At 36.8% G+C, this 14382-nt stretch overlaps 1 protein-coding gene and 1 long non-coding RNA gene across 7 annotated transcripts in view; both read left to right on the forward strand.

Annotated features, from left to right (window-relative positions):
- The window catches only part of CDYL (chromodomain Y like), a 106807-nt gene that overhangs the window by 38671 nt on the left and 53754 nt on the right, over positions 1-14382 (forward strand). For 2 of the 6 annotated variants that reach the window (XM_030510567.1, XM_030510559.1), the window contains exon 2: positions 12746-13412. In XM_030510567.1, the coding sequence (XP_030366427.1) occupies positions 12746-13412 (667 nt within the window). Of the gene's footprint in view, positions 1-5283; positions 8099-8697; positions 8818-12745; positions 13413-14382 lie in introns of those variants that run through there. The other 4 variants (XM_030510577.1, XM_030510589.1, XM_030510541.1 and 1 more) reach the window with 4 other exon arrangements.
- On the forward strand, positions 2147-2665 carry LOC115618751. The gene is made up of 2 exons (XR_003994845.1): positions 2147-2393; positions 2434-2665. It is a non-coding gene; the product is annotated as an uncharacterized LOC115618751 (long non-coding RNA).

The following is a 14382-nucleotide window of genomic DNA, read 5'->3' on the forward strand; positions in this document are numbered from 1 at the left end:
CACATTCTCATTAGTCCAGAAAAACTCACCACTGCTGGTAAATCTCCACTTACTTTTTTTTTTTTTTTTTGAATAAAAAGTAAGTGGAATGAATCTCCTCTTGCTCCCCCCATCTCTGTCCTGCTTCCATCACATAAAGGTATGATTACACAGTAAACAGCTGAAAACCAAAACATTTCTGATGTACTTATTTTTAGGCAGATCCATTCACCAGTTTAATTCATGATGTTGCTACTTTCTGGAAAAGGAAGGAATCAGCTATGTTCTTTACAGTAACAGAGCCATGTTCTCAAATCAATACTCACTCAATATAATGAAAAGCATAGCCTTAAAATCAAAGTCTAAAGTTATCAGTGGTTTATATCTTGGTCACTGATTAGTAATAATAAAAATAGCAAGGAAAAAGCAGAACCTTTGTGTTATTCAAGTAGCAAGGTGTGGAAGATGCAGGCTCATGAACTACATGACAAAGTACAGCAGTTTGGACACGGTTTCCAGGAAAGCCTGTACAAAATCATTAGTGCTTTGGATTACATCTAAATTTGTGCATTTGTTTTAGAGATTCAATTCTGTTCTGTAGCAGCAGTGTAATGGTAACAATGTCAATTAATTTAGTTTAATTTTTGAGTGACTATAGAGATAAGACTAAATCCTGTGCTGAGTTGCACTAATCGTACTTTATGGTGCTAAAGTATTAAAAAAGCTATCAAAAACTATCACAAAAAAGCTTTAATATGCAAACATCTTTTTTAAAGGCATGGTTTCAAATATATTCAAGATAGATGATAACCAAAAAAGCTCTTTTGAATTTACAGGCAGTGCTGGACATTGCCAGCAGATTACTAGATTGCCAGTATCTTAAAAAAAAGGAAGAAATTATCTATTTTTAAAGAAGATCCTGAATTCAAAAGATTTTCAAAATATATTACTATTTCTAGAAACAGATGGACTCTTGTCAAGGAGTTTGCAGCATAATTTCTTTAGATGCAGTATAGACATGCAGTAATAATGCTAGATATAAAGTCAAATGTGTAGAGAGAAAGGAGCTCTCACCTGCACTTCCAGTCAAATCTAAAACTGAAATATGCTTCTATATTTCAATGTTACTCTAACTGTGCTATGACAAAATAAGTATAATGCCATATTTCTGGAATTTGGCAACTTGCTTTTAAGTACATTGTTTCTGGTTTTTGTAGACAGGGATTACCAAGGCTAGACATTTGGAAGACCAACATGCTAGACCTTGCCTGCACATTCCCAGAATTTGAGGAGGACTTCTGCAAAGAAACAGACTGGCATTACTTGTGCGGGAAAGGTGTTTTGTGAGGCAGTAGCTATTTTGGAAGGGTAACTCCCCACTGTTGACACTGGCCTGCAATGACTGTTCCTCAGAGCAGGCAATCTGTAAATAATGTTTGTGTTGCAATGCGAAGCTAATTTTATGTGAATTTTTACTTTTTTTTTTTTGTGGCATTAGTTTGGATATCAGGGGTTTTTTGGTGGAGAAAGGGTAATAATGCTAAGATGTTACATATCAAAAACAGCTCTTCAGTAAAAAAGTGCATGTTTAAACTGACTTTAAATATGAAAGACATAGTGAAGGGGAAAATAGATGCCAGGGTATTTATTACATGCTGAAATCTTCTCTGCACACCCGTTCGTGAATTTGTCTATTTCATAAACACAGAGACAGTCATTTATTCTCTACAGACTATACAGAATAAAAAGAACAACTTGTGATCTATCAGTGAAATTGTACACAGAGTAAAAAGAAAGGTTCGGACCTAACTTAAAATACTTCTATATAATAAAAAACCTGTTTGTGAACAGTGACTGAACCACAAACAGCTGCGTAGATTAAAGTCAACACAATGATTTTAATTGTTTTTTAAAATAAAACCTGTTATTTTGCAAGGTACTTTACAAATTACTTCAGTATTGAAACTGAAGAAATTAGTAAGGGTTTAATACACCGTTATAGTATGAAATCCTCAAGGCATTACTTGGAGAGCAAACTATGATATGGGATTAGGAAAAGAACTGCAAATCGTATCAGATACAGACAGGGACGAATGCAGGGAAAGGAATAAAAAGCAACTGAAACTAAAGGAGGTGGCATGAGAGTTTTGGGGGTTTCTTTCTTTCCTACCCCCAAGAACCACTCTTTTAAACAGAGTTATCTTAGAAGTGAGTACAGCAGGAGGGTGAGGATACGCCAAAAGCCGATACAATATTCATATCTGGTGGAAAATACAGAAAAAATAGGTGCTTCCTCTGCAAAGCAGTATGTGGTAGTTTACTTAAAATATTTTTGTAGTAATAATAGAAAGTTGACAGATTATATGACATCTCTGCAGAGGGAAAGACTTGAGTGCAAGTAGAGAAGGAGATCTGTGCTTGGTTCCTTTGTTCTTGAGGATGGACTTCAGCAAGTTGCAGTGCATATCATTTCTGCCTATATGAAGATTTCAACCATGGTTCTTTTTAAGGAGAAGCTCTGGCTTTCCACATGCTTTGAAAAGCACTGGCAAAATCTGCAGAACAAATAGTTTAGGTTTCTTTAGTGTTTGTGTTATGACCTTAAAGGGCACAGTTTTTGAGTGTTTTATTCAGAGTTCAATGGCTACTTCATGCTACAGCCAATTCTAAGACAATGCTTTCTGGATGAAAATAATGGGCAAGAAGTGTTTTGAGTAACAAATAATTTTTTTGTTTGTTTTTTTGTTTTTTTGTTTTATTACCCAATTCTGGAAACTCTGTATTTTTCCTTATCTTAGTTCATTCCAGGGGATAGAGAATAGAGATTCTTCTGCAGAAAGTTTTTATATTACCTCAGAAATTGTTGTTAACCATGTAATAGAGAAGTTGCAACTACCCAGCTTTTAGAAAAAATCTGAACTATTGAAAAATGAGTTGAACTGCTGTTATTGAAGCAGCCATTTTCCAAGCCTAAACCACTTTGCTTTTCATGCTGATTTGTTGGCAATGCCAAAGCATAAGGGATTTTGACATGGAACAACATGTTTTATGAACCAGCATCATGGTAATCAGATTAATATCTAGTGTATGTTACTTTTAATATCTAGTGTATGCGCATAGGAATAGGTGCTGGGTAGGATCAGTAAATAATTGAGCTGAAGACATTGCATATCTTCAAAAGACAATAGAAGAAAATCTTGTAGGCATCAGTCCTTTTAAGTCAGGACTCGTAATATCAATGTAATGTGTTAGGCTGAATGATGAGTGATGTTAAAAGGTGTGTATCATGCCTAAAGCATTAGATATAATTTGGCAGAATCATAATTATTGGAAATACATTTTCATTCAAATTATGCCAGCAGGAGGTTAAAAAGTGATGAAATGTAGGCTAGTTTTATTTCCGATTAGCATGTTTGAAGGATGAAAGGATGAGGTTTAGGAGTCCCTGAAAGTTACAGGCATGGAAGAAATAAGCAAGTCATTTGAACAACTTATTGCAAAATTTGTACTACTTATGTGCCATGTGCAGGCTTAGTAAAAACTTAATTATGTGCCAAAGATGATGGATTTATTTGTATGTACTCTGATTTTGTTGTTGTTAGGAATGTACACACTGGAAGGGCATTATAAATCTTCCCTGTTTTTATGAATAAACTTTAAAATCTTGCAAGCTGGAAGAATCTTTGCCAAGCAGAGTTACAGGGATCACACGGCTTTATTGGTACCACACAGCCTGGTTTCAAAAGAAAATGAGAGAGTGGAGTCATGGAGCTGCAGTAGTATTAAACAAGGAACAAGAGTTTAGGTTCAGACTAAAAGCTGGGGAGGCAGAGGGACTGGAGACCTAAACCAGAGAAATGCCTTTTTCCAACTGGAAAAATAATTCATCTACTAATAAATCCCATAGAGAAACTTAATGTCAGAACTAAGAGGCAGCTGTGCAGCACTGAGGTTGATTAATTAGGGGAAATTTCCATATCACCAGCTTTTCTAGATGGGATTAGATCAAGTATTGAGAGAAGTCATATTGCAGGCAGAGTGAGTGCGGACCTGTGCTCATATACAGCACATTTTAGAAGGTGTGGAGTTGAGGTAAGGAGTACAGAAAGACCCAGTAAGTAATGTTGGTTTTTACTATTATCTGGAACAGTTTCATGTGTTTTTCTGTATTTGAAAACAAAAATGCAGTCACGGTCTTTTATCTAGAAGCCTGAATTGTGTCTTGCTGAAATAAGCTTCTGGTGCAAGGGTGAGAGGAGCCTAGTAGGAGGCTGTAAGTGCATATTGTGCCGTCTTGTATGCAGTAATTCCCAAGAAAGCTGTCGCTACTATCTTTATTTAGGACAAGCACTTCAGGACCTCCAAGAGAAAAAAGGAAGAAGAGACTGCTACTGAATAAGCTTCTAAGAGCTTCTATGAGTTATATGTCCCTTCCTACTGAGGTTTGGTCAAGTGACCTACAGTAGCAGACTCATGCCACTGTCCTTTCTACAAACACTAGGCTGCTAAAAAGCCTTGTTTGGTGTTGGTGGATAAAAATGTTCTTATAGAATTAAGTGAAATTCGATAAATTCAGTACAGCATACCAAATTCACTCTTCAACTGTCCCGTGATTTTTCTTTTTTTTTTTTTCTGTTCCTCTTTCTTGTTACAGTTCCCATTTCTGAAGTTTGCTTAGCTGTGACAAAGTGTTCTCTAACGTATTTGGAATGCAGTTTTGCTGTGATCTACTCTCTCCTTAGAACACTCTTTTTAGATAAAATATTTTGAATTTTTATCAGTCACTTGTCTTTACAGAGTCTGTACTTGAGCACTTTTCAAGGTTCAAGGTTTAGTTTCTCCTGCTTTGAAAGCAAAAGTCTCTAATCTTGATGCTTAATGTTGACAAATTCTTCATCTGCTACTCTGTATTATTCTAGCTGAAGGATAAAGTGACGATGTTTCTATTGGTCTTATACTTTAAATAAATAGTTATCAAGCTGTTGAAGTTCTTACTGTGAGGTAGCTTTAATTTATTACTACATTTTCCTGAATTATCACATTCCAAAACATGATCAACTTTGGGTTATAATTTTGTCTTTAATATTGCCAGTTGCCAATAACAAATATACGTTATAGTTTTCTATATTTTTTAATTTGGTATAGTGTTGTTTGTGCCATGTTCGAGACTTGCACTTCTCATGACTGCTGTGGAGAGGTACCAGCAACCGAATTTGGCAAGTGCAGGCAGAATATATACCTCAGGGGAAAAAAAAAAAAAAAAAAAAAAAACAAAAAAAAGATCCAGGATTTGCTTCCTGGGATATAGTTTTTACAAATGAATTGAAGATGGGAAGCATTTCCTTTAGAATTCTATGTGTGGGTGATGCTGAGAGCTTCTAATAACGAGCAATGAGAAAATTTTTAATAACTTAATAACACAGTAATACCTATGTAATAGCTTTGACTGCCCAAAATGTATGTCTTGAATCAAATGCTAATAATTTTTAATAGTTCCTTCTGATTAGGGCCATTTCCTTTTAAGAAGATAAGCCTATTTGGCACTACTTGTTCTTACTTCAAACTGTGCATGTTTGGTAAGAATCCAGGGTTGCAGGTGCTTGTTTGTATTCAGTATTTGTACAGATATTAACAGCTTCTCATGTATTTTCAGTCTGCTTTTGTGCTCAATAGAAAATGTGTAAGTCTGTTTTATCTCTTTGTAAATAAAAGGTTAGAACAGTTATGAACAGTGAGTTGATGAGAGTAAGATTTTTCTAACCGTTTTTGCAATAGCTAGATAACTATAGTTAAAGCAGTTAATAAATTCTGTGGTAGGCTGTAACTTGCACCACAACTTGCTTGATTATTTCAATGTAAATTTTATCTGGAAAGATTTGTAATGCTGACATTTTAGCATCAATCATCAGCGGTGGCTCGTGAGGAAGTAAATCTCAGCAAAACGTTTATCCAGTGAGTTCATTCTCTAAGGCAAAATGATTGTGTCACAGGCCTTCCCTCCTCACCCATTTCTCTGGTGTCCCCTATGGGAAAGGCTTCTTACTAAGGCCTTTTTTCCTGATTGTGAATTGTATTTTTCAGTAGATCATAGAGGAGTTGCAGGTACAGTGATGCTCAGTTTGTTGAATGTAAGCACAAGGCATAGAACTTCCAAAAGTGCCTTTTCAGGAGGTGGCTGTGCAGCCAGGCATGGCACGCACCACAGCTGATTCCCTGGAACCACTGGTTCGTTGACGAGAATGTAGTAATTAAATTGTCTATTGTCTTTGTGAAGACTTTGAAAGGATATAAGTCATAAAGTTGATGATAAATTACGAACTTGACTGAAACAATTGTGTTTTTATAGGCAACTTGATTAGAAATTTATACAGAGTGTGAATTAAAACTTTAGTTATGATCTGCAGGCCAGTATAGTAATTGAGTGTTGCTGATAGCTACAAAGTTAGCTCTTGCATGACTTGTGTCCAGGAATCCTAAAAGAATGGACATTCTTTGACTGAAGTAAAGCTTGGGGAAAATATAAATCTTAATATTTGTTTTAGCACAGTTATTTACTTTTTGGAAGGAAGGTTGGGATATACAGTTCTCTATATTGCACTAACATGAAGGACCACCGAAAGTGTGTTAGTCCTTTATGTGACTGCTGTTCATGGGCGTGAAGGTGCTCCAGCTTCACTGCACACACTGCCTCCTCAAAAGCAGGTTAGGAGGGGCTCCAGGTTGCAAGGCAATGATCCTGTATGAACTTCTACTGCTGGTCCCAATTGCCAGAAGGCAGTCGAGTGGGTGAACTCTGTGTTGGCAGGCCTTAGGCCAGATCAGGTATCATCCCTCATCCCAGAGCTGTCACAAAAGAAACACAAAAGCTGTATCATCTGCTGTAACTATTTTGACAGAAGGGCAATAATCTGCCCACATCTGATCCATACTTATTTTATAAGTCTCTGGTTTCCAGAACAATATATACGTACTACAGTCATTACCATAGCCAGAGTCCTGCACCGTATAGACACTGTGGCCAATTGTGCTATAAGGATGCAGTGGCTCAGTTTACAACAGTTCATCGACTGTTAATCCAATCTTTCTGTCCTGCTAATCAAATCAGTCAGCTCCAGAAGCATGTGCTGGCAGGCTTACACGTACACCCCCAGGCCAACATGAAGGGAGTAAAATATTGGGAATTACAGTAAAGATGAATTCCAGGATGTATATGGTATCCTAGTGTAATTTTTTAATGATGTTATTTGAACTTAAACCATACAATACTATGGGTTTGGTATTCTGACCACATGTGTGTTAAGCTGTTTTTAAATTTTACCTGCTGGTGTTAACTGCTGTGAGCAATGCACAAAAATCAGTTAAGTCATACTATTGTAAATGATGTATTTTCTAATAAAATGTATAACTTGAAGATTTTAGTGCACATTCTGCAGACCTTCAGGTGTATTTTGACATTGCCATCAAACTTCTTTTGAATAACTGTCTTCTCAAAACTACTTTCTCCTTTTTCTTTAAGCAAAACTGTTTTCATGTGTTGTATGCTGCTATATATCAGTTGCATTTTTTAAATGTTGAATGCATTTATTTTATTTACAGTAAGAAGTATTTGAATACTGTTTATCATTGACCTGTGCAAGATTTTAATAAATAGAGGACATAGTCATTCATAAACATTGCTGATTTGTTATGGATGATCATGTAGGTCCCATTTGTATATGGAACAGTTTCCAATTTAACTAAGGGTGACTGTTCACATATAATACACACATGTGTGTAAGACTTCCATTTATTCTAGTTTCAGTCTCTGAACTGGGGAAAGTCTACAGCAGTAATTTATCTCAATTGGAGAAAATCAGTTGAATATATCAGTTGGTGCTGTGATCCCACCTCTGCATATTCTGCTGTGTGGCACTTCTGTTTTGGCCTAGATTTAGTGGAGCCTCTCAAGATCAAATATCCATGCTACAATGTGTGTTGAAACTGTGCAGAGCTGTTATTTGCTTGAAGCATGACAGATAACACCATTGCATTGGTACATTTCCATTTCCAGTTTATGTTTCTCCATAAAGAATCCCCATCATGTATACAAAGACTGGTCTGTGAACAAAACCATTGCACAGTAAGTGGAAATAGGGTGGAGGGCAGAAGGATTTGCTTCTAAATTGTGCTATTGCCCTGAAACAAAGCACTAATGTAAACATAGCCTTGTTATGTAAGTTGGAGACTTTCTTCTGTATTTAAAGACAACAGACAGAGTATGAGGTCAGATAGATGGTATTCTGTTAATTTATTATTAAATTAATCTAGCCTGAGATGAATGTGAGGACAGAAAGGAACATGATATGAATAGAAAATGGATTTGTAATAAACAAGGCAGTGCTCATTGAATATTTACAGGCTTACATGTATGTTTATTTTGCTCATTCTGTTTTTTGTTGCCCTTCCCCAACAACTGAACTTTTAGTTTAATTTCTTGAAATCTTCTGTTAAATGAAAGTATGATCTTTATCTATATATAATGCGCACAAACACACACAGAGAGAATACACCTTTTATAGAGTTTACAAATATGCCCAAATTACAGTGCTTTAGACTGAGAGCTTCCTTTTGAATTTCATGCTTACTTTTATTGACATGAACTAAAGATCTTCCACTGTGAATTAAGATTGCATGTCCTTTTTCTGACCACAGCATAATGAAGTGGCCACTGTGCCTGTCTTGCCCATAGGTGTTTGTTGTCCTCTGCTGAAAGTTGCAGTGCTCTTAGATGTGTCAGAAAATACTGCATACGCGGCTGATCTCCAAACCAGTTATTTCAGGATGCGTACATTAGCTCAGGTATTCTTAATATCTAAACCAGGTCACTTTGACAGAACTGCATTAGGGAATAATTACACAAGAAGTTGTGCTGACAAATGGGGAGGAGCTGTTGTCTCTGAGTACAGGGCAAGGAGGAGCAGTTGCAGTGCTGCCATTCTCACCTGGCGTAGCTGTAGCCAAACAGCACTTTAGCCTGTAACCTTATCTTGTACTGGTCTGGTTTTTGAAAAAGTGTAGATGTGTATATTTTGCTAATAAAAGCAATTAAAATCAAAGTATCTGCTTCCTCAGGGAGAGAAAGCAAACGTGAACCAGTTCTCACCACAGTCATGGAAGGGAAATTTACTGTTTTACAGACAGGAAATCTCAGATATAATTATGGTATGTGGGATTATAATTTGGGCACTCCACTGTTGGATTATATCTCTGAGCAGTGTGTTGTTTTTCTGTCAGTTTTTCTGTTGGCTGAGGTTTTGAGTGTTATTGATCACTACCCCATGTGGGGAAAGTGATAACTTAGCATGCTAAAATAAACTGGGAGATGTTATCTATCTTTTGCCACCCAGATAGTTTGCCTGATAACTTTCCCTCATACTTGTTTTATCTTTTCTTTTTATATAATTTTCATTCTATTTTGATTCTACTGCAACACTTGGAAACTAACCATTAGCGGCAAATCCTGGCAGTACAGAATCTTTTAATTGCTAAAAAGAAATATTACCCCGTGGCACAAGGCATTGGACACTGTAGAAATGGTAGTTTACATGAACTAGTTGTTGCCAGCATTTCTGCCATGATTATGGCAAAGGATGTGGTCTTGCTCTTCCCCTGGTGCTTAGGGGCACTCTGCCAGTTTTTAACTCCGAACGATCTTGGCATAAAATCAGAAAAGCACCTGCTCAGCTCCAAGTTAAGAGCAGTGGGGGGAAAAGCAATACTGCCCATGAGATGCTACCTAGGTGTTCCAACAGGTTAGCTCTATTATCAAACCACACCGTAACTGGTGTGTCAGGAAATAGGAATGTAGACTTTTTTTCCCTACTCCATTAGATTTTTTTTTTCCCTTTATTTTACTATGTGGATGTAATTTGTTAGTATCTTCTAATGTAAGATTTTGAGGTGTTTTTCATTGTATTTCATGTTATGTTACACCACTGTACACCAAAGTAGATGTGGAAGACTTGGAAAAGCTTCTTTTTTCAGTAGAAAAAGAGAAGTACAAATATGTAGTCACTATTTTTGCAATGAAAGAGTTTAAATAAGCCACTAGTTCAGGATGGATATTCCTGTTCTATACTAAAACCCTGTGTGCATCATGGAAGCATTCCAGTTTCCTTTTCCCAGCTCTGGATGAGAAACACTTACGTAGCTGTCATCATCAGCAAAAGTATTGAGGCAGAATATTCCTAAGCAGTTTTACAAGTGGTCCTAGGGGAGTTAGACTAATCAAGCTGAGGCAATCCAAAAAGTCCCTCACTAAAGCTCTGAAGCCACAGGATAAATTGTATATCACAGGTTAATTGCTGTAATTTTTGTGTTGTAAATAAAATAGAAAGAAGTTGTCTTCAAGAAGAATTAATGGGTTAGGAAAAATACCTCCTTTTAATCAAAAAAAGCAATGTCAAAGTAGATTTTGTTGCAGGTTTGGACAATGCAGCTAAATATAATCGTTTTCTTTATGCATTTCTGTTTGCTCTATAAATCATGGGGTTGGGAATGGATTTTTGCGTTTCCTGTTCTAGAGTTCATCTGTTATCTCTGCAAGGTATGTGGTTTTTTGGATGAGGGGGATGGCTTCGTACTTGAAAAGGGCATGTCCTTTATAAGTGGCCTTTCAGTATTGAAAGACCTTAGTAGAACTTTGCGTCTAGTAATCAATGCTGTTTGTTACAAAGATTTCCTGCTAGAAAATAGAACTACCTTCCTAGTGGTAGAGATCTTCCTCTGAGAATCATGGTTTTAAAATCTATTTTAGACAGTTGAGAGAGGATAACCAAGACTACAGTAGTAACTGGTTTTGGGTTTGGGCTTTTTTTGACAATATATCAAGTTTGATTCATTGGTTTGTTTGTAAGTTTTAATTTAACATTTCTGGCTTAATACTAGAAGGTCTTTTTACTCAGTCTTTACTAAAAAAAAAAAAAGAATGCATATTTCTCCATAATCACTTTATTATTAGGGGTAGCATTTTTGTTAAGGTGCTCTTAAATAACATTTCATGGAAAAACAATAGTTTCATTTTTCTAGCTGCCTGGTTTTTTAAGTGCAGTGACTTTACTAAAAAGTAAAATAACCAGAATAAAAATGGTTTTTACATATTCTAACATTTTAAATAATATTTGGACAATTTAAATTGTATTATAATTCATGTAAAATGTATTGAATTGTACAACTGAGTAACAAGGTGAAGGTGGAGCTAGTTTGTGTTTGATTTTATTTGTGTGTTGCTGATTTTGTTTGTTTTTTTTTAAGACGTAGTCAAACAGAGCTGTGCAACATCCTAATGACAGGACAGCATAGTACAACATCTGCAGGGTATCACATGAATTTGTAGGATGTGTAAGTAATTATAATCTCAGCAGTAATATAATAGTAATCATTTAAAATCACTGTAGAAAACCAGGCAGTACATTATAATAAAATGCCACATATAAGACTAAGGTATACTCTTAAGAGAATCTGCTGTCAACAGTCATATGATTTGGTAATGAATCATACTCCATATGTGTATACCATATATATGTATACCATACATACTCGTATTTTCCACCCTTCCAAACATTTCTGTAGACACTCCATTTGGTCAATGCCATTCCAGTAAATGTTACTGATCTTCAGAGGTGGTTCTAGGTAGGTGTGGTCTTGGCTTACATGTGTGGTCTTTGTTGATGAGGGGCTAGGAGTTAAATTTATAAGTGAAATGAGTTATAGTCCCATCCCTTCCCCTTGCTTTTTTAATGAACAAAAGGGAGATGGAGATGGGGAGAAAGCTGTATTGGTCCCTTAACTGAAATTAAATGGGCTGGAGGATTTACCACAAGGAGCAGTCTGAGAAGGAGAAATTAAATAAGAAGGGGAAATACTAAAACTAGCTTTGCACTTATATCTCTTTTTCTGTAAAAGAGTTCCCTTTCTGCAGGAGTAGCATGACTGGCATGAGTTTTGGGACAAGGCATGAGCCTCTGTCCCTGCAGCTGCTGCTGTCTGCCCTGTGGGCTTTGCTCCCCAGTGCCTGAATTCTCTAGCCTGTGAGTCCCCCGTGCAGTTGTAGCATGTGCATGCTTAATACTTGTGACATAAATATAATCTCTATTTGCAGATAATTGAGGCATAGTAATTTGTTCAAGTATGTGTATCAAAGACTGGCCAAAACAAGTTCTCTGTTTTCACAAGAAGAACAGCCTCTAAAAAAAATATTTGTCTCAGTTTCTGAGCTGTACTGTATTGTCCCTGGGAGCGGAAGGATAGCACATTGTAAGTAAGAGATACTCTCATATGCCTTATGCTAAGCAAGCAAATTATTCAAACAATATCAAATTGATAAGTTTTGTAAGGTAAACACACTGTGTTTATACAGCATATGTAAACATGATCTCTATATTCAGAGAGGGAAATCCTATCCACATCGAAGTTAGTGTCAAAACTTTGCTGGGGCCAGTGCTGCTTGTCGACTGTAATGTCTCATATTCAGATTCTTCTACATGCAAAATACTTAGTGAAGAACAATTTTGGTGTTTTAGAACATCTTTTATGAGATGGAAGTAACAATCAGAAGTTTAAGGAGAGGAATTTTCAGTCAGCAGTGAAAGACTGTAAGCTATAGAGCTCCAATACAGAATTACAGAACTACAAGAGTATCTTTATATCTATCTACACTTAACAAATTATTGACATGCAAGTTACTTACATCTGCCCATGTCTAATGTTTAATTTTCCTTTTTAACAGGTAGAGAGAATTGTTGACAAAAGGAAAAACAAGAAGGGAAAAACAGAGTATTTGGTGCGATGGAAAGGATACGACAGTGAAGATGATACTTGGGAGCCAGAGCAGCACCTTGTTAATTGTGAGGAATATATACATGAATTTAACAGACGCCACAATGAAAAGCAGAAAGAAAGCACATTAACCAGGACAAACAGGACCTCTCCAAATAATGCCAGAAAACAAATCTCTAGATCTACCAATAGTTCTTTTTCAAAGACATCTACTAAATCTTTAGTTATGGGTAAAGACCATGAGTCAAAAAATAATCAACTCTTTTCTGCCACCCAGAAGTTCCGGAAAAACAGTTCACCATCTCTTTCTGGAAGGAAAAATATGGACCTTGCAAAATCAGGTATTAAAATCCTAGTGCCCAAAAGTCCAATTAAGAGCCGGACAACAGTTGATGGCTTCCAGAATGAAAGCCCGGATAAAATGGACCATATAGAGCAGGATCAAGAAGACTCTGTAGCACCAGAAGTAGCAGCAGAAAAACCAGTGGGAGCATTATTAGGACCTGGTGCAGAGCGTGCTAGAATGGGGAGCCGACCAAGGATACATCCATTAGTGCCACAATTGCCAGTGCCAGTAACAGCCACAATTGCATCAGCATTAACAATAAATGGAAAAGGTACGTGTACGAGTCGGTAATTTTTGTGTGGATTTTTCGTTTGACTGATCCTTTTTGCTGTTCAGATGCAAACAAATTACCCACTCTGTTTCAGCCATGTTAAATCAAGTCTGGAGAACTTCACAACTTTATTTTACATAACTATATGACTACAAAGCCATTTCGAATTTTGCCAGCTTTTGCTTTCCTCGCAGCGATTCATTGGTATTTGTGTTTTCAGAATCACCATAAGATACATCTGTGTTTGCCTTGACATTGTGTGGTACACATATTCAGTGTACCATTTCCAGAGATTATCTCGTTGCTTTAAGTTTATTTAAATAGGTCAAATTTGGTATGAATATTAGAAACATAAATTATGGGAATAGATCATAAAATCATAGAATGGTTTGGGTTGGAAGGGACCTTCCTTGGGTTGGAAGGTGTCCCGTGGGCAGGGACACCTTCCACTAGACCAGGTTGCTCAAAGCCCGATCCAGCCTGGCCTTGAACACTGCCAGGGATGGGGCAGCCACAGCTTCTCTGGGCAACCTGTTCCTATGTCTCACCACCCTCATAGTGAAGAATTTTTTCCTAAAATCTCATCTAAATCACCCCTTTGTCAGCTTGAATCCATTCTCCCTTGTCCTATCCCTGCATGCCTTTGTAGGAAGTCCCTTCTTATAGGCCCCCTTTAGGTACTGGAAGGCTGCTATAAGGTCTCTCTGGAGCCACCCTCTTCTCCAGGCTGAACAAGCCCAGCTCTCTCAGCCCATTTTCATAGGAGAGGTGCTTGAGCCCTCTGATCATCTTTGTGGCCCTCTTTTGGACTTGCTTGAGCATTCTTCATAACAGTTGACGTATCTGTTTTGTTATAAATTTTGCCTGGGAAAAAAACTGTGAAAATGATGTTGTTTAAAAAAACCAAAGTTGGTAAGTTTTGTTTCAGTGAAAATTTGAGCCAGTTGTGAAACTACTTATGCCTTCTGCC

This window comes from Strigops habroptila, chromosome 1 (genome assembly GCF_004027225.2).
Source record: "Strigops habroptila isolate Jane chromosome 1, bStrHab1.2.pri, whole genome shotgun sequence".
Classification (NCBI taxonomy): Eukaryota; Metazoa; Chordata; class Aves; order Psittaciformes; family Psittacidae; genus Strigops; species Strigops habroptila.